Below are 23,826 nucleotides of genomic sequence, written 5' to 3'. Positions count from 1 at the left end.
ATTGAATGCTTCCATATTTTCCTTGACTAAATACAGCTTCATGAATTTTAAACTGATGTGCATTCATCTGCCTAGTCCTGCAAGATCATGCAATAAGCATACAATAATGGGGGAAATGGCAGAGAAATGAATTTATGAAGGATGCTGATAGGCATCCTTAAGTCATCCTTCAAACCCCAGTCTGTGTGTGTGCCCAATCACGGTTAGCAGAAAATGCCAGTCTGTGTGCCCAATCACCGTGTTAGTAGTGAATGCCAATCTGTGTGTGTCCAATCATAGTGTTAGCCGTCAACCCCAGTCTGTGTGTTTGTGTGTCCAGTCTATAAGACATAGGAGCAAAATTAGGCCATCTGGCCCATAGAGTCTTTTCCGCCATTCAATCATGGCTGTTCTTTTTTCTTTATTTTCTCCTCCTCAACCCCAGTTTCCAGCCTTTTCCTCGTAACCTTTGATGCCATGTCCAATTAGGAACCTATCAATCTCTGCCTTAAATACACCCAACAACCTGGCCTCCACAGCTGCATGTGGTAACAAATTCCACAAGTTCACCACCCTCTGGCTAAAGACGTTTCTCCACATCTCTGTTTGGTAAGGAGGCCCCTCCATCCTGAGGCTGTGCCCTCTTGTCCTAGACTCTCCCACCATGGGAAACATCCTTTCCACGTCTACTCTATCTAGGCCTTTCAACATTTGAAAGGTTTCAATGAGATCCCCTCTCATTCTTCTGAATTCCAGTGAGTACGTACGTACACACACACACACACACACACACACACACACACACACACACACACACACACACACACACACACATACAGCCATCAAACATTCCTCTTATGATAACCCTTTCATCTCTGGAATTATCCTTGTGAACCTCCTCTGACCCTCTCCAATGCCAGCACATCTTTTCTTAGATGAGGAGCCCAAAACTGTTTACATACTCAAGGTGAGGCCTCACCAGTGCCTTAAAAAGCCTCAGCATCACATCCTTGCTCTTGTATTCTAGATCACTTGAATTGAATGCTAACATGGCATTTGCCTTCCTCACCACCTACTCGACCTGCAAGTTAACGTTTAGGGTGTTCTGTACAAGGACTTCCAAGTCCCTTTGCATCTCAGATTTTTGGATTTTCTCCCCATTTAGAAAATAGTCCATATATTTATTTCTCCTACTGAAGTGCATGACCATGCATTTTCCAACATTGTATTTCATTTGCCACTTTCTTGTCCATTCTCCTAATCTGTCTTAAGTCCATCTGCATCCTACCTGTTTCCTCAACGCTACCTGCCCCTCCACCAATCTTCGTATCATCTGCAAACTTGGCAACAAAGCGATCTATTCCATCATCTAAATCACTTATATACAGCATAAAAAGAAGTGGTCCCAACACTGACCCCTGTGGAACACCACTAGTCACTGGCAGCCAACCAGAAAAGGATCCTTCTATTCCCACTCACTGCCTTCTTCCAATCAGCCAATGCTCTAACCATGTTAGTAACTTTCCTGTAATACCATGGGCTCTTAAATTGGTAAGCAGCCTCATGTTGTGGGCTCCTTCTGAAAGTCCAAATATACAACATCCACTGCATCCCCTTTATCTATCCTACTTGTAACATCCTCAAAGAATTCCAACAGGTTTGGCAGGCTGACTTTGTACTATCTTGTTGTGTGTCACCAAGTACTCCCATCACCTCATCCTTAACAATTTACTCTAACATCTTCCCAACTACTGATGTCAGGCTAACTGGTCTATAATTTCCTTTCTGCTGCCTTCCTCCCTTCTTAAATAGTGGAGTGACATTTGCAGTTTTCCAGTCCTCTGGCACCATACTGGAGTCCAATAATTTTTGAAAGATCATTTCTAATGCCACCATAATCCCTAACACTACCTCTTTCAGAACCGTAGGGTGCAGTTCATCTGGTCCAGGTGACGTATGTACTTTTAGGTCTTCCAGCTTTTTGAGCACCTTCTCCCTTGTAATAGTAACTGCACTCACTTCTCTTCCTTCACACACTACAACATCTGGCACATTGCTAGTGTCTTACACAGTGCAAACTGATGCAAAATACTCATTTAGTTCATTAGCTATTTCCTTGTCCCCGTTATTATTTCTCCTGCCTCATTTTCTAGTGGTCCTATATCCACTCACAATTCTCTTTTTTTTTAGCGCACTTGAAAAAAATCTGTTATACTTTATACTTTATTGTCGCCAAACAGTTGATACTAGAACGTACAATCATCATAGCAATATTTGATTCTGCGCTTCCCGCTCCCTGGATTACAAATTGATAGTAAATGTTAAAAATCTAAATTATAAATCATAAATAGAAAATAGAAAAATGGAAGGTAAGGTAGTGCAAAAATATCAAGATGCAGGTCTGGATATTTGGAGGGTACGGCCCAGATCCGGGTCAGGATCCGTTCAGCAGTCTTATCACAGTTGGAAAGAAGCTGTTCCCTAATATGGCCGTAGGAGTCTTCAAGCTCCTGAGTCTTCTCCCAGAGGGAAGAGGGACGAAAAGTGTGTTGGCTGGGTGGGTTGTGTCCTTGATTATCCTGGCAGCACTACTCCGACAGCGTGCAGTGTAAAGTGAGTCCAAGGACGGAAGATTGGTTTGTGTGATGTGCTGTGCCATGTTCACGATCTTCTGCAGCTTCTTCCGGTCTTGGACAGGACAACTTCCATACCAGGTTGCGATGCACCCCAAAAGAATGCTTTCTATGGTGCATCTATAAAAATTAGTGAGGGTTTTAGGGGACAGGCCAAATTCTCAGGAAGTAAAGGCGCTGGTGGGCCTTCCTGACAGTGGACTCTGCTTGGTTGGACCAAGTCAGGTCATTTGTGATATTGACCCCAAGGAACTTAAAGCTTTTGACCTGTTCCACTTGGCGCCCCACTGATGTAAATTGAGTCGTGCAGTCCGCTACTCCTTCTGAAGTCAACAACCAATTCCTTCGTCTTGCTGACGTTGAGGGATAGGTTATTGTCTTCACACCACTTTGATATTATTTGCTAGCTTGCTTTCATATTTCATCTTTTCCCTTCTAATGAATTTTTTTAGTTGCTCTCTATAGGTTTCTAAAAACTTCCCAGTCCTCTATCTTCCCATTAATTTTTGCTTTGTTGTATGCCCTTTCTTTTGCTTTTACAATAGCTTTGACTTCCCTTGTTAGCCACGGTTGTACTGTTTTATCATTTGAGTATTTCTTCATTTCTGGAATACACATGTCCTGCACCTTCCCCATTTTTCCCAGAAACGCACACCATTGCTGCTCTGCTGACATCCCTGCCAGCAGCTCCTTTCGATGTCAGCAGTGAACCCCAGTCTGTGTCCAATCACAACGTTAGCAGTGAACCCCAGTTTGTGTGTGTGTGTGTGTGTGTGTGTGTTTGTGGAATCACAAGGTTTGCAGTGAATTCCAGTCTGTGTGTGTCCTATCACGATGTTAGCAGTGATGATGAGAGAAAGACTGAATCCTTTGGTGATTTACAGGTCTCAGCATCCTCTCCCTGTCATTCACACTGTCATTTTCTGCCTGATGGAATCCCACTTCATTCCAGAGAGGCTGAGAGAGAAATCCCATGACTCAGTATTCACCATTGCTTTAAGGTTCTGTGACTGTGATGAAGAAAGGTCACAATGGGGGGGCGTCACATGATGACGTAGGATTGAGACGTGTAAATCCAGCTGTCCCGCAACAAATCAGTAAAGTACCGTTTAAACAAAACAAAGTTAGTAAATATTTTCTGAAAACTATTTATAAACTTTGTAAGACTACTTTACGATATGCCTCCTAAACCGCAACAAAAGAAGTCTGCTGTTGCGAAGCAGCCGCGAGACGGGAAGAAAAAAGGGCCTACTGCAACGATGGAGCCTCGGACTCAGGTTGGATCTCCTTCGGTAGAACAGGGAGCAACGGCGGTGGTAACGGCTTCTTCGAAGAAGACACCAGAAATGCGCATGCGCAAAGAAGAGCGCATGCGCAAATCGACACAACGCAAACTACAAGAACCGACAGCCACTGCAATTGAAAATGACTCAGAGTCAGAATTGGATTCTGCAGAGAACACAGATGAAGAAGAGGAGGAAGAATTAGAAGCGATTGGAAGTAGAGATGATAGAGACATGAGAGAGGCTATATTGCAATTAACGGCTGAATTAAGAAAAGTAAGAGAAGAGCTTAGAGATATGAAGATGTGCTATGATAAAGTTATGGCAAGACAGGACAAAATGGATAAGAAGCTTCAGAAGATGGAAAGAGCAATGGGGCATATGAATGATAGAGTGGAAAAAACAGAAAGTGATCTGCTTGTCTGGAATTTGGAAAGAAACCGACTCTTGGAGAAAGTGGACATGTTGGAAAATTTTAGTAGACGTAATAATATTAAAATTGTTGGTCTTAAAGAAGGTACGGAGGGAGATAAACCAATAGAATTTTTTCAAAGATGGATCCCGGATGTTTTGCAAATGGAAGAGGAGGTTCGACCAATTGAAATTGAGCGGGCACATAGAGCTTTAAGACCAAAACCAAAAGATGACCAATATCCACGATCGATTTTAATAAAATTCTTAAGATTTCAAGACAAGGAAAGGATTCTACAGGCAGCTGCTCGAGCTGCCAAAGATAGAAAAGGGCCATTGATAATTAAAGGGAACAAAGTTTTTTTCTACCCTGATATAAGTTACGAACTTTTGAAGAGAAGGAAGAAATTTAATCCAGTGAAAAAAACCCTATGGGATCATGGTTATCAATTTACACTGCGTTACCCTGCAACCTTGAAGATTTTTTTGCCTGGTGGAGAAAAAAGATTTTTTGATGACTACCAGAAAGCAGAGCAGTTTGTGCGAGATTCTCTGAATATTCACCAGATACAAGAACAAACCCAGGAGAGCGAGATAGATTGAAGATGAAGATTGGGTTAAAGAATGGACTTGTTGGATTTTTGAAGCTGGATGAATGTATAAATATATTATTAATTATACAAGGGGGGTAAGAAAGGTTAAAACTGGAGGAATATTAGTTGGGAATAGTAATACTAATTTTGTCTATATATATATATAAAATGTTTTTTTGTTGCGGGGGAGCTGGAAGAAGCACTGATCGATTGCTACGCTAGTCATGTGTGCAAGCGTGGCTTTTGCCACGACCCGTAAAATGGAGGGGGGTAGTGTTGTGTATCCTTTCATTCACAACATTAGTGGGGGGGTATTTTGTTTTTTCTTTTTTTGTATTTTTTCTATCTTCTTTTTTCTTTCTGCCTGGAAGGTTGGGAGGGAGACACATAGCAACATGGTGAAGTTTAAATTGATTCCCCAAGGAACTATGAGAGTTGAGAAGATAAATAATGTTTTAGATTGGAGTAACTTTGTTAAGAATAATGACTAATTTATTGAATTTTTTTGAGTTTTAATGTTAACGGGCTTAATGGACCAGTGAAAAGAAAAAGAATCTTAACACATATTAAAAAAATGAAGATAGATTTAGCTTTTTTACAGGAAACCCACCTAACGGAAACAGAACATCAGAAACTAAAGGGAGATTGGGTGGGTAGTGTTGTTGCGGCTTCATTTAATTCAAAAGCGACGGGAGTAGCAATTTTGATCAATAAAACGTTACCAATTAGAATACAAAATGTAATAACTGATTCTGCGGGGAGATATGTGATTATACATTGTCAACTTTTTTCTGAACTATGGACTTTTATGAATATTTATGCACCAAATGAAAATGATGCAAAATTCATACAAGAAGCTTTTCTGAATTTGGCGGATGTGCATGAAAAAATATTAATTGGAGGAGACTTTAATTTTTGCTTAGACCCAGTCTTAGATAGATCAACCAAGGCTGTTATAAAATCGAGGGTAGTAAATTTAACTTTATCATTGATCAAGGATTTAAATCTGATTGATATATGGAGAAGAATCAATCCTAAAGAAAGAGACTATTCGTTCTACTCCCATAGACATAAAACTTTCTCAAGGATAGATTTGTTTCTATTATCAATGCATATTCAACACAGAGTGATATGGAATATAAAGCAAGAATATTATCAGATCTTTCCCCTTTATTAATGACAATAATAATGGCTGATAAGGAAGAAGTGGCTTATAGATGGAGATTTAATTCAACATTATTAAAACGTCAAGAGTTTTGTGATTTTATGAAAAAGCAGATTTAATTTTTTTTGGATACAAATTTTCATTCAGTGGATGATAAATTTATATTATAGGATGCGATGAAAGCATATCTTAGGGGCCAGATAATAAGTTATACATCTAAAATTAAGAAAGAATATATGGCAGAACTAGATCAATTGGAAAAAGAGATTACAAAAATAGAAAAAGAATCTCAAAGGTATATGTCAGAAGAAAAACGAAAACAACTTGTCAATAAGAAGTTACAATATAATACGCTTCAGACATATAGAACAGAAAAAGCAATTATAAGAACTAAACAAAGGTATTATGAGTTGGGTGAGAGAGCACATAAAATTCTTGCCTGGCAGTTGAAAACAGAACAAGCTTCCAAAACAATAAATGCAATTAGAACAAGGGCAAATAAAATATCTTATAAACCTCTTGAAATAAATGAAACCTTTAAAAATTTCTATTCTGAATTATATCAATCAGAATCCCAAAATGATGTTAATGAGATAGAAAGGTTTTTATCACAAGTTTCTCTTCCAAAATTGAATTTGGAAGAACAGAAGGGATTAGATATGCCTTTTACATTAAAAGAAGTTGAAGAAGCTTTAGGATCACTCCAAAGTAATAAATCTCCAGGAGAAGATGGTTTTCCACCTGAATTTTATAAAAAATTTAAAGATTTATTATTTCCTCTTTTTATGGAACTAATACCTCAAGCAGAAAAAATACATAAACTTCCAGAATTTTTTTCAACAGCGATTGTAATACTATTGCCAAAAAAAGACAGAGATCCTATGAAACCAGCATCATACAGGCCTATTTCTTTATTGAATACGGATTATAAAATAATAGCAAAAATTTTATCGAATAGATTATCTAAATATTTACCAAAATTAATACATATGGATCAAACAGGATTTATTAAAAATAGACAATTGGCAGATAATGTAACCCGGCTACTCAGTATAATTCATTTGGCACAAAAAAGGGATGAGAAGAGTATAGTAGTAGCTTTGGATGCAGAAAAAGCATTTGATAGATTAGAATGGGATTTTTTATTTAAAGTACTAGAAAAATATGGGTTAGGAACATCTTTTATAAATTGGATTAAAACTTTAAATTCTAACCCTAAAGCTAAAGTAGTGACAAACTCTCAAATTTCAACACCATTCCAGTTAAAAAGGTCAACTAGACAAGGTTGTCCACAATCACCTGCTTTATTTGTATTGGCGATAGAGCCATTAGCAGAACTAATTAGAATTGATCCAGATATTATGGGTTTTAGAGTTAATCAGGAGGAATATAAAATTAATCTTTTTGCCGATGATGTTTTGATCTATTTAACAAACCCACAACATTCGTTACATAAATTATCTTCTAGATTGGATGAATATGGGAAGGTATCAGGTTACAAAATAAATTGGGATAAAGGTGAAATTTTACCTCTTACTAAAGGAGACTATAGTCAATGTCGATTAGTAACCCAATTTAGATGGCCGGTAAATGGTATGAAGTATTTAGGTATAAGACTTGATAATGATGTAAAGAATTTATATAAATTTAATTATTTACCACTATTGAAAAAAATTCAAGAAGATCTTGACAAATGGATGATATTATCAATAACATTAGTAGGTAGAGTCAATGTTGTAAAAATGAATATATTTCCTAGATTACAGTATTTGTTTCAAACATTACCAATACAATTGCCACGGAAATTTTTTCAAGAGTTAAATAAATGTGTGAGAAAATTTCTTTGGAAAGGTAAAATGTCAAGAATATCATTGGAAAAATTGACATGTAAATTTAGGTTAGGAGGGTTACAACTTCCAAACTTTAAAAACTATTATAAAGCAAATCAACTTAGATTTATTGCATCTTTCTTCGATGATCGAAAACCAGCATGGATTAAAATAGAACTAGACAAGATAGGAGAAAATAGACCTGAAGATTTTATATATAAATGGGAATCTAAATCGATACCGGAAAAGAAAGAATCTCCTATATTAACTCATTTGATTGATTTATGGAATAAGATAAATGTTGATAATGAAACACAGAAGTCTCTATTAGCAAGGAGACCTTTGTTCCAAAACAGACTTATTCCTTTTACAATGGACAATCAACTTTTATATAATTGGTACCAAAAAGGGATTAAATTTATAGGAGATTGTTTTGAACGAGGTATATTGATGTCATTTGAACAATTAAAGGATAAATATACAATATCTAATAATACTTTCTTTTGTTACTTTCAATTAAGGGCTTACTTAACAGGTAAGCTGGGTCAAACAATGTTTTTGCCAAAACCTAATGAAATTGAAATTTTAATTCAAAAAGGGAAAATTAAAATATTTATTTCTTGTATGTATAATTTGATTCAAGAACAGACAATTAAACAAGGAACCCATAAGTCAAAGCAAAAATGGGAAACAGATCTGAATATTAATATTGATGAAACAAATTGGTCAAGACTTTGTCTTGACAGTATGACAAACACAATAAATGTTCGACTTAGATTAGTACAATATAATTTTTTACACCAATTATATATTACACCGCAAAAAATAAATAGATTAAATTCAAATCTATCTGATAAATGTTTTTGGTGTAATCAAGAAATTGGTACTTTTTTACATTCTACTTGGTCTTGTTTTAAAATTCAACCCTTTTGGATAAATTTAAGAATCTTATTGGAACAAATTACTGGAACTCAACTTCCACATAACCCTGTGTTATTTTTATTAGGTGATATTGAAGGGATAAAACCGAAACTTAAATTGAATAATTATCAGAAAGAATTTATAAAAATTGCATTGGCAGTAGCTAAGAAGACTATAGCAGTTACTTGGAAATCTGATTCATATTTTAAGTATGGATCGTTGGAATAATGAAATGGCTAGTTCTATTCCACTCGAAAAAATTACTTATAATTTAAGAGATAAATATGTAACATTTTTGAATATTTAGCGCCCTTATTTACAAAAGATAGGATGACATATTTAAGTGCTCCGATAAAGACTTTGGTCACTTGGGGAAAGTAACGAATAATTATACCAAATTTATTTTGAATCCCATGGAGCATGTGGAAACCTTCCAATAGCCAGGCGGTTCTTTTCTTTTTTTTTCTTTTCTTTCTTTTTAGGTAGGACTATATTTGGGGGGGGGGGGGAGGGTAGATTCTATCTTTTCATGTATTCTTTTTGAAAATCCAATAAAAATTATATTACAAAAAAAGAAAGGTCACAATGTGGAGGCAAATAGTTTTCTGGTTTTGTCTGGAATTGTTGGGTGAAGTGTTACAGATTTCTCCCCTGCACCACTTTAGTATGATTGGAATGAAATGCTGAGATCTGCTACTAATGAGCTGTGCTGTCTTCCAGTGTCTTTGAAGGGGAGTTATCGGAAACAATTCCCGTCGTGCATGCTTCCATCGCCGGCTGCAGAATCATTGGAAGGATGTGTGTTGGTGAGTTTCTTTTATACAAAGCTCGGGTCATATCAGTTCACTCAACTTATTTCATCTTCCATCTCATTGCATCAACTTGAGGCTGTAGGTTCGTATAGCCTTTTATCACACATGTCTGTGCTGATCATCTAGTACCTATCTTTATGTGTATCATTTTGTCCATAACCTTTTATGCCTTGTTGATTGCTTGGCTAGATGCTGTTTTAGTGTTGTGAGCGAAGATTACTCTATAACACTATTTGGTAGTGCTTTCCAAATTCCACTGGGTGAAAACACTCCAGTCCATTCTAAACCTGTCTACACCTTGCCCTTTAGTTTTAGGCATCTCTGTTAGGGCAATGGCTTTCTACTGTCTGCCTCCCCCACAACTTAGTGTTGCTCTATCAGTTCCCTTCTCTGCCGCCTCATTAAGGAAAACAAACAAATGCTGCCTGTGGGGGTCACGGCACAGAACTGGGAGGCAGTGTCCTGAGGGATCTGTTCTGCACCCTCCCCAGTATACTCACATCATCTTCTTTATACAGCTTCCCTTCCCTGTTAAAAGCACCAACACCATCTACTTCACTTCCTTATAGGGAATGAGTTGCTGTGCTTTTCACTTCATGTAGCAGAGTTGCAATGTGGAAAGCCCGCAGTTAAGAGAGGTGACATACTGTGTTGGGAATTTAGGGAGTTAGTTTGAAAATATAAAAAGTTAGACATGTAGGGTTGTAACCAGAACAGTTGAATGAGTGGCTGTATTGCTGGTGCAGGAGGGAGGGCTTCAGCTATCTTTATCATTGGAATGTATTCAAGGGACAATTTGAGGCTGTTCTTGAGGCTCAGGTGCAGAGCTTTGACAAGTGAGCCAACAGTAAGGAGGCTGAACAGTGACAAAGTAAAGTCAGGATAAAGATCTTCTCTTTTTAATCCAGCAGTAAGCTGAAGGGCAGTGATGTCAGTTAGTCGGGTGGTGTGTTCTGCTGTCAGATATGGGAGATCAGGGAGCAGTCTCATGTCTCTGTCCATGCACAGCTTCTCTTGGTCCGGATGGGCCATTTGCAGCAGCAGTCACACAGGAGAGCTCATTGGAGCAGACAGGAGGCAAAAAGCTTTACAGATTCGGGTGTCTGGGAAGCAGTCACACTGCCCGTTTAGATAACTGATCGACGGGGGGGCAGGAAGATAATGCATGGGTCCTCTGTGGCTAGTCCCTGCTCTAAGGGATACTCCATTGGATAGTGTTGGTAGGAGGGGAAGCCAGCAACAGCAGCCAGATCAGGAGGGCCATGACTGGCTCCTGTATATCAAGGAAGATCAAAGTCTTGTCAAGTGATAGTGATAGGGGATGCAAGAGTCAGAGGAACAGACAGATGTTCAAGATGGTGTGTTATTTTCCCCCACCACCCAATGCGAGAATCAAGATGTCTCTGAGGAGGCACAGGGCATTCTGAAAGGGGAAGGGGTCGTTGTCCACATTGGAACTAATAATATGGGCACGTACTGCCTTACTATTTCTGATACTGATAGTTCTGATCCTTTTCCAACCAGTAATTTAATTGACCCTTAAGGGTAGTTGCTACAGTTCCTGCACCTACTTTCTTGGTAAGTTAGTAAGTTTGCAGATGATACAAAGATTGGTGGAGTTGTGAATACTGCTAAAGACAGGTACAGGAGGAAGCTTGAGTGGAAACTCCAGCAGAACAACATGAGAGAGGTCTGGAGGGGGATGAGGACCATCACTGGGTTCCGGCAAACTAGCAACAGAGGAGCGGAAGGCAGTATGGACAGGGCCAATGAACTTAACCTGTTCTTTAACAGATTTGACATTGTGGCCCCTGCCCATCCCCAACCAAAACGTTTTCCACTCTCCCCTCCTACCCTTCCTCACAGTTCCCCACCCTGCTGTCATGACTATACCCCTTCCCCACACGAAACCACCACGGTGGGCTTCACAGCTGAACAGGTGAGAAGACAGCTGAAACGGAGTACTTCGCCATGTACTCAACCTGAGCCTGAGGCTCCGGAGGGTTCCTGTACTGTGGAAGACGTCCTGCCTCGTCTCTGTGCCGGAGACGCCGCGCCCCAGCGGCCTCAATGACTACAGACCGGTGGCATTGACCTCCCACATCATGAAGACCCTGGAGAGACTTGTTCTGGAGCTGCTCCAGCCTTTGGTCAGGCCACACTTAGATCCCCTCCAGTTCGCCTACCAGCCCCAACTAGGAGTTGAGGATGCATCGTCTTCCTGCTGAACTGTGTCTACGCCCACCTGGACAAGCCAGCGAGCACTGTGAGGGTCATGTTTTTTGACTTCTCCAGTGCATTCTACACCATCCGCCCTGCTCTGCTGGGGGAGAAGCTGACAGCGATACAGGTGGATGCTTCCCTGGTATCATGAATTCTTGATTACCTGACTGGCAGACCACAGTACGTGTGCTTGCAACACTGTGTGTCCGACAGAGTAATCAGCAGCATTGGGGCTCCACAGGAGACTGTCTTGTCTCCCTTTCTCTTCACCATTTACACCTCGGACTTCAACTACTGCACAGAGTCTTGTCATCTTCAGAAGTTTTCGGATGACTCTGCCATAGTTGGATGCATCAGCAAGGGAGATGAGGCTGAGTACAGGGCTACGGTAGGAAACTTTGTCACATGGTGTGAGCAGAATTATCTGCAGCTCAATGTGCAAAAGACTAAGGAGCTGGCGGTAGACCTGAGGAGAGCTAAGGTACCGGTGACCCCTGTTTCCTTCCAGGGGGTCAGTGTGGACATGGTGGAGGATTACAAATACCTGGGGATACGAATTGACAATAAACTGGACTGGTCAAAGAACACTGAGGCTGTCTACAAGAAGGGTCAGAGCTGCCTCTATTTCCTGAGGAGACTGAGGTCCTTTAACATCTGCCGGACGATGCTGAGGATGTTCTACGAGTCTGTGGTGGCCAGTGCTATCATGTTTGCTGTTGTGTGCTGGGGCAACAGGCTGAGGGTGGCAGACACCAACAGAATCAACAAACTCATTTTTAAGGCCAGTGATGTTGTGGGGATGGAACTGGACTCTCTTACAGTGGTGTCTGAAAAGAGGATGCTGTCGAAGATGCATACGATCTTGGTAAATGTCTCCCATCCACTACGTAATGTACTGGGTGGGCACAGGAGTATATTCAGCCAGAGACTCATTCCACTGAGATGCAGCACAGAGCATCATAGGAAGTCATTCCTGCCTGTGGCCATCAAACTTTACAACTCCTCCCTTGGAGGGTCAGACACCCTGAGTCAATAGGCTGGTCCTGGACTTATTTCATAATTTACTGGCATAATTTACATATTACTATTTAACTATTTATGGTTTTATTACTATTTATTATTTATGGAGCAACTGTAATGAAAATCAATTTCCCCCGTGATTAATAAAGTATGACTATGAAAGGATACAGTGGTATATTGATCAATTGTAGGTATGGGCTGAGAATTGGTGGATGGAGTTTAACCCGGCCAAATGTGAAATGTTGCACCTTGCTAGGTAGTGTAAAGAGACGGTGCCATGTTAACAGCAAGACCCCTAACAGTGTTGATGAGCAGAGAGATCTTGGGGTTCAAACTCACTGCTCCCTGAGAGTGGCTGCACAGGTTGATAGGGTGTTGAAGAAGGCACATGGTATTCTTGCCTTTATCAGTCGAAGCACTGAGTTCAAAAGACATGAAGTTACGGTGCAGGTACGCACAAGCCCTTACTCGACTCACTTTATGCTTCCGACTGTGAATCTGAGCACAACTCCAACGTTGGCAAGTGTGGTGTTAGCATTCATTTCGAGAGGACTAGAATAGAAAAGCAATTATGTAATGTACATGCCTCATAAAGCACTGGAGAGGCTTCACTTGGAGTATTGTGAGCAGTTTTGGACCCCTAATCTTACAAAGGATGAGCTGACATTAGAGAGGGTTCAAAGGAGGTTCACAAAAAATATTCTGCGATTGAAAGGCTTGTCATATGAGAAGCATTTGATGGCTCTGGTGCTGTACTCACTGGAATTCAGAAGAATGAGGGGTGACCTCATTGAAATCTATTGAATGTTGAAAGGCCTTGATTGAGTGGATGTGGAGAGGATTTCCTATGGTGGGAGAATCTAAGACCAGAGGACACAGCCTCAGAATAGAGGGGCGCCCTTTTAGAATGGGGATGAGGAGGAATTTCTTTAGCCAGAGTGGTGAATCTGTGGAATTTGTTGCCACAGGCGGCTGTGGAGGCCAAGTCATTCGGCATATTTAAGGCAGCAGTTGAAAGATTCTTGATTGGTCAGGGCATATGAAGGATAAGGGCAGGAGATTGGGGCTGAGGGGGAGATGGATCAGTCATGATGAAATGGCAGAGCAGACTCGATGGCCTATTCTGCTCCCTTTTCTTGTGGTCTTTTGGTAAATTTTCTGATGACAGCACTGTTATAGGCCGAATTGAAAGAGGGGACAAATCAGCATATAGGATGGAGACTCAAAATCTGGCTGAGTGGTGCCACAGCAAAGTCTCTCGCATAACATTAACAAGACTCAGGAGCTGGTTACTGATTTCGAGGAGGAAACAGTCTGGCCTCATTGGGGATCAGAGGGTCAGCAACTTGAAATGCTTCAGTGGATCATTTCAAAGGATTTGTCCTGGGTTCAGTTTGTAAGTGCCATTATGAAGAAAGGATGGTAGCACCTCTCTTTTTCTAAGAAGTTTATGAGGATTTTGCATGTCATCTCAAACTTTTGACAGCCTTCTATATGCGTGTATTGACTGGCTGCATCACGGCCTGGAATGGAAACACCAATGCCCTTGAATGGAAAATCCTACAAAAATATAGTGGGTACGGCCCAGCTATCCATCACAGGTAAAGTCCTCCCCACCACTGAGCAGATCCACACAGAGTGCTGTCGCAGGAAAGCAGCATCCGTCATCAGGGACCCCCACCGTCCAGGCCATGCTCTCTTCTCACTGCTACCATCAGAAAGAAGGTAGAGGAGCCTCAGGACTCACACCATGAGGTTCAGGAGCAGTTATTACCCCTCAGCCATCAGGCTCCTGAGTCAGAGGGGCTAACTTCACTCAGCTTCACTCACCCCACACAGAACTATTCCCACAACCTATGGACTTACTTTCAAGGGCTCTTCATCTCATGTTCTCGATATTTATTGTTTGTCCGTATTGCTGGGTACAATCTTGCATTGATTCTATTGTGTTTCTTGTATTTACTGGGAATGCTCACAAGACACAGTCTCAGGGTTGTATATGGTGATTATATATATATATATATATATATATATATATGTGCACAAACATGAGAAGAGAAGCAAGAAAGAATAAAAAATAAGTTACCTCAAACAGTCTAACAGGAAGATGTTATCACTTCCCTGGCTATAGGCTGACTCATTATAGAGCCTAATGGCCGAGGGTAGGGTAGGAATGACCTCGTATAGTGCTCTTTGGAGCAGAGCAGTTGTTTTAGTCTTTTGCTAAAAGTGCTCCTCCGTTCAGCCAAGGTGGCATGCAGAGAGTGAAAAACATTGTCCAGAATTGCCAGGATTTTCCGTAGGGTCCTTTGTTCTACCACAGCCTCCAGTGTGTCCAGTTTGACTCCTATAATAGAGCCAGCCTTTCTAATCAAACTTGGGTTGTTTTCTCTGACACAACAGAGGCAGAGGGGAGATCTGATAAAAGTTTAGAAGATTTTGAAAGACATGGATAGAGTGGACAGGGAGTATCTTTTTCCCAGAGTTGAAATGTCTAATACCAGGGGGCATGCATTTAGGGCGAGAGGGGGATAATTTCAAAAGCGATGTGAGGGGCAAGTTTTTTAACTCAGTGGTGGGTGCCTGGAATGCACTGTTTGGGGCGGTGGTAGAGGCAGGTACGTGAGGGACTTTTATATATAGGCACATTAATGTGAGGAAAATAGAAGGATATGGACATTATGTAAGCTGAAGAAATTAGTTTAGTTGGCTACTTAAATACAAATTTCATTGGTTTTTCACAACATTGTGGGTTGAAGGGCTTGTTCTTGTGCTGTACTGTTCTATGCTCTTTTCACCTCCCATGCCCTGGTGGGTCAGGCAGGGTAGGGTGTGACTCCAGTGGACTGGAAGAGGAGTGTGGCTGCTCTTGCCTCAACCCTTATCTTTATCCTGATTCCCATAAGCTCAGCTCTCCCATTGTCCAGGCCTCACATAGTTCAGTGATGTCTCTGGAACTGTCCAGGGTCGAGAATGTCACCGAATCTGAGAGATGAATTGCATCCTCATCTTTGTTTTCAATACATTCCTTCTTCTGAGACTATCCCCGATTTTAGATTCCTCAGGAGAGGAATGATTAGCGTCTACTCTGTTAGCTCTCCTCAGTACGATCGCTCACGTCCAAACTCCAGAGAGTTAGAAACCTGCCCAATTGTTCCTGTTTTGAAAGGGCAGGAATCAACCCAGTGAATCTCTTCTGGACCATTTGGGCAGAATGGCCTTTCCTGTGCTGTGAGTTTGATGGTTGATGTGAAGCACTTCAGTCTGTTTGAACTACATTACCATTCCAGCTAAGAAGGACCAGACCAGTGGAGTTATTGAGACTTGTGCTGGGTGTCTACGCTAGCTGTGTTGATAGCTGTACCTGCAACAGAAAGCTCACACAGATTTATAGTGTGCCTTAGCCACTGCTTGCTTTTCCAGAATACATGATAGCGGTACGGATCAGTCTTAAGGTATAGTACCTCAGAACCACTTAGGATTAGTTAGTGATGCATTCAGAGGATCAGGGAGTGATAAATTACCAGTTCAAAAGACCCTTTTCAAAACACATGGCCTGAAATGGGATCTTAAAACTGCCAAGCAGGCTGTGAAATTGAGGTCACCTTCTCACTGTTCAGACCATGTGATGAACCAGCTTCCTCTGCTGCTGTGCTTTCTCTTCAATAATTCAGACTCCAAACCAGCTACCGGAGGAGACTGATGATCTTGTGCAACCCACCAACAGGCGGCAAACACTCTTTATTTCAGGATGCTAGTCAAATTATTCTTTCATGCAAAGGATTTTAAATGTTTTCTAACCCATCCCTGATCTTTCTCCATGCACCTACAATTGATTCCTTTTTAAATTTACATCCAAATGCCATTGAAATTTCCATCTCAGTGATCTGGTAGGTTTTCTGTAACATTACGCTGTGCTCTACTTTCCTCCAAAGTAGAGTCTCTGGTTGTGTTGTCAGTGCGGTGAGAATCTGTGTGACAGTGACTGCCTGCCCCTCTGCTCCGTAATTTATTTCTGTCAGCTGTTGCACGGCGCTTGAGCTGACGAAGGTGACAACCATGAATATTTCATGTTTTCGGGCAGTCTTCCTGATGTGGAGCACTGCAGATGAATTCTGTTCCCTCTGCAGTTAGTACAATCAGACATAGGAGCAGAATTAGGCCATTCAGCCCATCGAGTCTGTCCCACCATTCCATCATGGCTGATCCTGGATCCCACTCAACCCCATACACCTGCCTTCTCGCCACATCCTTTGATGCCCTGACCAATCAGGAAACCATCAACTTCTGCCTTAAATATATGCATGGACTTGGCCTCCACCGCTGTCTGGCAGAGCATTCCACAGATTCATGACTCTCTGGATTAAAAAAATCCATCCTTACATCTGTTCTAAAAAGTCACCCCTCAGTTTTGAGGCTGTGCCCTCGAGTTCTGGATACCCCCACCACAGGAAGCATCCTGTCCACATCCACCCTATCTAGTCCTTCCAACATTCGGTAGGTTTCAATGAGATCCACCCACATTCTTCTAAATTCCAGTGAGTACAGGCCCTAAGCTTCCAGATGCTCCTCATATGTTAACCCCTTCAATCCCAGAATCATCCTCTTGAACTTCCCCTGGACTCTCCAATGACAGCACATCCTGAGATATGGGGCTCAAAACTGTTGACAATACTCTGTGTGGCTTGACTAGTGTCTTATAAAGGCTCAGCATTATTTCCTTGCTTTTTTAATTTATTCCCCTTGAAATAACATTGCATTTCCCTTCCTTACCACACACTCAGCCTGTAAATTAACCTTCTAGGAGCCATGCACGAGGACTCCTAAGTCCCTCTGCACCTAGAAACATAGAAAACCTACAGCACAATACAGGCCCTTCGGTCCAAAGTTGTGCCGAACATGTCCCTACCTTAGAAATTACTAGGGTTAGCCATAGCCCTCTGTTTTTCTATTTTTTTTCCTGATGTTTGAACCTTCTCCCCATTTAGATAATAGTCTGCTGTATTGTTCCTTTTACCAAAATGCATTATCATACATTTCCCAACACTGTATTCCATCTGAAACATTTTTTACTCATTCTCCCAATTTGTCAAAGTCCTGCTGCAATCGCACTGCTTCCTCAGCACCACCTACCCTTCCACTTATCTTTGTATCATCTGCAAACTTTGCCACAAAACTATCAATTCCATTATTTAAATCATTGGCAAACAATGTGAAAAGTAGCAGCCCCAATACTGAGGGACACCACTAGTCATTGGCAGCCAAGCAGAAAAGGCCCCCTTTATTCCCACTTGCTGCCTCCTGCCTGTCAGCCATTCCTCTATCCATGCCAGTAACTTTCCATAGGATTTCATCTTGTTAAGCAGCCTCATGTGGCACCTCATCAAATGCCTTCTGAAAATCCAAGTAAACTAAATGTCACCACTGCCTTTCCCTTGTCCACCCTGCTTGTTACTTCCTCGAAGAACTCTAGCAGATTTGTCAGGCAATATTTCCCTTTACAGAAACAATGCTGACTTTGACTTATTTTATCATTACTCTCCAAGTACCCTGAAACTTCACCCTTAATAATATTCTCCAACACTTTAAGAGTGGAGAGACATGTGGAATCTTCCTGTCCTCTGGGACCATGCCAGAATCAAGTGGTACTTGAAATATATATCAAGCATGCCTGTGAAGCCAGTGTCTGTACTGGGTGTCAGATGCAGCATGTCTGGTATGCCTCCCGGACCATCATATCTGCACCAGGTCTGTCGAGCTGCAGCTCCTTAGGGACCACGTGAGGGAACTGGAGATGCAGCTCAATGACCATCGTCTGGTCAGGGAGAGTGAGGACGGGATAGAGAGGAGCTATAGGCAAGTAGTCACACCTGGACCTCAGGAAACAGATTAGTGGGTAACAGTCAGGAGAGGGAAGGGCAAGAGTCAGATACTAGAGAGTACCCTTGTGGCTGTCCCCCTTAACAATAAGTACTCCTATTTGAGTACTGTTGGGGGAGACAGCTTACCTGGGGAAAGCAACAGTGGCCGTGCCTTTGGCACAGAGTCTGGTCCTGTGGCTCAGAAGGGTAGGGAAAGGAAGAGGAAGGCAGCAGTGATAGGGGACTCTATAGTTAGGGGTCAGACAGGCGATTCTGTGGACACAGGAAAGAAACACAGATGGCAGTTCGCCTCCCAAGTGTCAGGGTCCGGAATGTTTCTGATCATGTCTACGATATCCTGAAGTGGGAAGGTGAACAGCCCAGATACCTTGGTGCATACTGGTACCAACGATATAGGTAGGAAAAGGGAGGAGGTCCTGAAAACAGATTACAGGGAGTTAGGAAGGAAGTTGAGAAACAGGACTGCAAAGGTAGTAATCTCGGGATTGCTACCTGTGCCACATGACATTGAGTATAGGAATAGAGTGAGGTGGAGGATAAATGCGTGGCTGAGGATTGGAGCAGGGGGAAGGGATTCAGATTTCTGGATCATTGGGACCTCCTTTGGGGCAGGAGTGACCTGTATAAAAAAGGATGGATTGCACTTGAATCCCAGGGGAACCAATATCCTGGCGGGGAGGTTTGCTAAGGCTATTGGGGAGAGTTTAAACCAGAATCATTGGGTGGTGGGAACTGAGCTGAAGAGAGGCAGGAAGGGGCAGTTGTAGACAGTGTGGGAGCGAGGATAGGCAGGTGATAGTGAAGGGATACGCTCAGACTGATGGTATGAGACGTGTCTATTTTAATGCAAGGAGTATCATGATCAAAATGGATGAGCTTAAAGTGTGCATCTGCACTTGGAGCTATGATGTCGTGGCCATTACAGAGATTTGAATGGCTCAGGGGCAGGAATGCCAGGCTTAGATGTTTCAGAAAGAACAGGGACGGAGGCAAAAGAGGTGGGGGCATGGCACTGTTGGTCAGAGATAGTGTCACGGCTGCAGAAAAGGAGGAAGTCATGGAGGGATTGTATACTGAGTCTCTGTGGGTGGAAGTTAGAAACAGGAAAGGGTCAATAACTCTACTGGGTGTTCTTTATAGACCACCCAATAGTTACAGGGACATCGAGGAGCAGATAGAGAGACAGATTCTGAAAAGATGTAATAATAGCGGGGTTGTCCTGGTGGGAAATTTGAATTTCCCCAATAGTGATTGGCATCTCCCTAGAGAAAGGGGTTTAGATGGAGTGAAGTTTGTTAGGTGTGTTCAGGAAGGCTTCCTGACACAATATGTAGATAAGCCTACAAGAGGAGAGGCTGTACTTGATCTGGTATTGGGAAATGAACCTGGTCAGGTGTCAGGTCTCTCAGTGGGAGAGCATTTTGGAGATAGTGATCATTTTGGAGATAGTGATCACAATTCTATCTCCTTTACCATAGCATTGGAGAGGGATAGGGACAGACAAGTTAGGAAAGCGTGTAATTGGAGTAATGGGAAATATAAAGCTATCAGGCAGGAACTTGGAAGCAGAAATTGGGAACAGACGTTCTCAGGGAAATGTACGGCAGAAATGTGGCAAATGTTCAGGGGATATTTGCGTGGAGTTCTGCGTAGGTACGTTCTAATGAGACGGAAAGGATGGTAGGGTACAGGAACTGGTGTACAAAGGCTGTTGAAAATCTAGTCAAGAAGAAAAGAAAAGCTTATGAAAAGTTCAAAAAAACTAGGTAATGATACCAAAACATTATCACAGGTCCACTGCCATTGGAACATAGAACATAGAATAGTACAGTACAGCACAGTACAGGCCCTTCAGCCCACAATGTTGTGCCGACCCTCAAACCCTGCCTCCCATATAACCCCCCCCACCTTAAATTCCTCCACATACCTGTCTGGTAGCCTCTTAAATTTCACTAGTGTATCTGCCTCCACCACTGACTCAGGCAGTGCATTCCACGCACCAACCACTCTCTGAGTAAAATACCTTCCCCTAATATCCCCCTTGAACTTCCCACCCCTTACCTTAAAGCCATGTCCCCTTGTATTGAGTAGTGGTGCCCTGGGGAAGAAGCGCTGGCGATCCACTCTGTCTATTCCTCTTAATATCTTGTATACCTCTATCATGTCTCTTCTCATCCTCCTTCTCTCCAAAGAGTTAAGCTCTAGCTCCCTTAATCTCTGATCATAATGCATACTCTCTAAATCAGGTAGTGTCCTGGTAAATCTCCTCTGTACCCTTTCCAATGCTTCCACATCCTTCCTATAGTGAAGCAACCAGAACTGGACACAGTACTCCAAGCGTGGCCTAACCAGAGTTTTATAGAGCTGCATCATTACCTCGCGACTCTTAAATTCTATCCATCGACTTATGAAAGCTAACAACCCATAAGCTTTCTTAACTACCCTATCTACCTGTGAGGCAACTACCCTATCAACCTGTGGACATGTACCCCCAGATCCCTCTGCTCCTCCACACTACCAAGTATCCTGCCATTTACTTTGTCCTCTGCCTTAGAGTTTGTTTTTCTAAGGTGTACCACCTCACCCTTCTCCGGGTTGAACTCCATCTGCCACTTCTCAACCCACTTCTGCACCCTATCAATGTCTCTCTGCAATCTTCAACAATCCTCTACACTATCCACAACACCACCAACCTTTGTGTCATATGCAAACTTGCCAACCCACCCTTCTACCCCCACATCCAGGTCATTAATAGAAATCACAAAAAGTAGAGGTCCCAGAACCGATCCTTGTAGGACACCACTAGTCACAACCCTCCAATCCAAATGTACGCCCTCTACCATGACCCTGTGCTTTCTGCAGGCAAGCCAATTCTGAATCCACCTGGCCAAACTTCCCTGGATCCCATGCCTTCTGACTTTGTGAATAAGCCTACTATGTGGAACCTTGTCAAATGCCTTACTAAAATCCATATAGATCACATCCACTGCACTACCCTCATCTATATGCCTGGTCACCTCCTCAAAAAGTCTATCAGGCTTGTTAGATATGATCTGCCCTTCACAAAGCCATGCTGACTGTCTCTGATCAGACCATGATTCTCTAAATGCCCAGAGGTCCTATCTCTAAGAATCTTTTCCAGCAGCTTTCCCACCACAGACGTATAGCTCACTGGTCTATAATTATCTGGACTATCCCTACTACCTTTTTTGAACAAGGGGACAACATTCGCCTCCCTCCAATTCTCCGGTACTATTCCCGTAGACAACGAGAACATAAAGATCCTAGCCAGAGGCTCAGCAATCTCTTCCCTCGCCTCGTGGAGCAGCCTGGGGAATATTCCGTCAGGCCCCGGGGACTTTTCCGTCCTAATGTATTTTAATAACTCCAACACCTACTCTCCCTTAATATCAACGTGCTCCAGAACATCAACCTCACTCTTATAGTCCTCATCGTCATCAAGTTCCCTCTCATTGGTGAATACCGAAGAGAAGTATTCATTGAGGACCTCGCTCACTTCCACAGCCTCCAGGCACATCTTCCCACCTTTATCTCTAATCGGTCCTACCTTCACTCCTGTCATCCTTTTGTTCTTCACATAATTGAAGAATGCCTTGGGGTTTTCCTTTACCTTACTCGCCAAGGCCTTCACATGCCCCCTTCTTGCTCTTCTCAGCCCCTTCTTAAGCTCCTTTCTTGCTTCCCTATATTCCTCAATAGACCCATCTGATCCTTGCTTCCTAAACCTCATGTATGCTGCCTTCTTCCGCCTGACTAGATTTTCCACCTCACTTGTCACCCATGGTTCCTTCACCCTACCATTCTTTATCTTCCTCAGCGGGACAAGTTTATCCCTAACATCCTGCAAGAGATCTCTAAACATCGACCACATGTCCATAGTACATTTCCCTGCAAAAACATCATCCCAATTCACAGCCACAAGTTCCAGCTTTATAGCCTCATAATTTGCCCTTCCCCAATTAAAAATTTTCCTGTCCTCTCTGATACTATCCTTTTCCATGATAATGCTCAAGGCCAAGGAGCGGTGGTCACTGTCCCCCAGATGCTCACCCACTGAGAGATCTGTGACCTGACCCGGTTTGTTACCTAATACAAGATCTAGTATGGCATTCCCCCTGTTGTTGTTCGTTCTTCGTAGTCGAAGATGACCATGGCTTCAAAGTCAAATGGGAGATTGGTGGCTGTGGGTTCGGAAGTGACTGATGAGGCCAATCCGGGCCCTGAAGGCTCGCCCACATGTGGGACACAAGTGGGTGGGTGCTGTTGTGGCAGTGGATGCTGCTTGGGCCTTGCACACAGCACGCTTTCGTTGTGCCTCGATGATGCGCCTGACTTCAGCTGCACGGGCTCCTGTGGTGATCTTGCTGCGCCAAGCTGGACGGTCGAGGGCAAGCGTCTCCCACGTGTTGATGTCGACACCCAGGCCTTTGAGGGACGCTTTGAGGCAGTCTTTGTAACGTTTCTTCTGCCCCCCGACTGAGCTCTTGCCCTGACACAGTTCCCTGTACAGCAGCTGCTTAGGCAATCGGCTGTCTGGCATTCTGACCACATGTCAAGCCCACCTGGCTTGGGCTTTCAGCAGGAGGGTGTAGATGCTGCAGAGCCCAGCTTGTTCCAGGATTTCTGTGTCGGGGACTTTGTCCTGCCACCTGATGTGGAGGAGTCTGCGGAGACAGCTCAGGTGAAAGTGGTTGAGCTGTTTGGCGTGTCTGCTGTAGACAGTCCACGTGTCGCTGGCGTAAAGGAGGGTGGTAAGGACCACTGCACAGTAGACCTTCAGCTTGGTGGTAAGGCTGAGTCCTCTCCACTCCCAGACGTTCTCACGGAGTCTCCCAAAGGCGGTGCTGTCTTTGGCAATCCTGTTGTTGACCTCAGCGTCTACGTTCACTGCATGAGAGAGTATGCTGCCCAGGTAGGTGAAGTTGTCGACTGCCTGGAGGTTCTGGCCCTTCACCGTGATGTGCGGCTCCTGGTATGGCTTTCCTGAGGCAGGTTGGTACGTAACTTTGGTCTTTTTGGTGCTGATAGTGAGACCGAAGTTGTTGCAGGCTTGT

General features: G+C 42.7%; 1 protein-coding gene across 1 annotated transcript in view; it reads left to right on the top strand.

Annotated features, from left to right (window-relative positions):
- The window catches only part of eif6 (eukaryotic translation initiation factor 6), a 103,046-nt gene that overhangs the window by 21,360 nt on the left and 57,860 nt on the right, over positions 1-23,826 (top strand). Inside the window, exon 2 of the mRNA XM_072250348.1 lies at positions 9,535-9,620. Coding sequence (XP_072106449.1) covers positions 9,535-9,620 — 86 coding nt within the window. The remainder of the gene's footprint in view (positions 1-9,534; positions 9,621-23,826) is intronic.

This window comes from Mobula birostris, unplaced genomic scaffold (assembly GCF_030028105.1).
Source record: "Mobula birostris isolate sMobBir1 unplaced genomic scaffold, sMobBir1.hap1 scaffold_283, whole genome shotgun sequence".
In the NCBI taxonomy this organism is placed as follows: domain Eukaryota; kingdom Metazoa; phylum Chordata; class Chondrichthyes; order Myliobatiformes; family Myliobatidae; genus Mobula; species Mobula birostris.
Note: the sequence above shows the minus strand (reverse complement) of the source record. Positions and strands in the feature narration are given on the sequence as shown.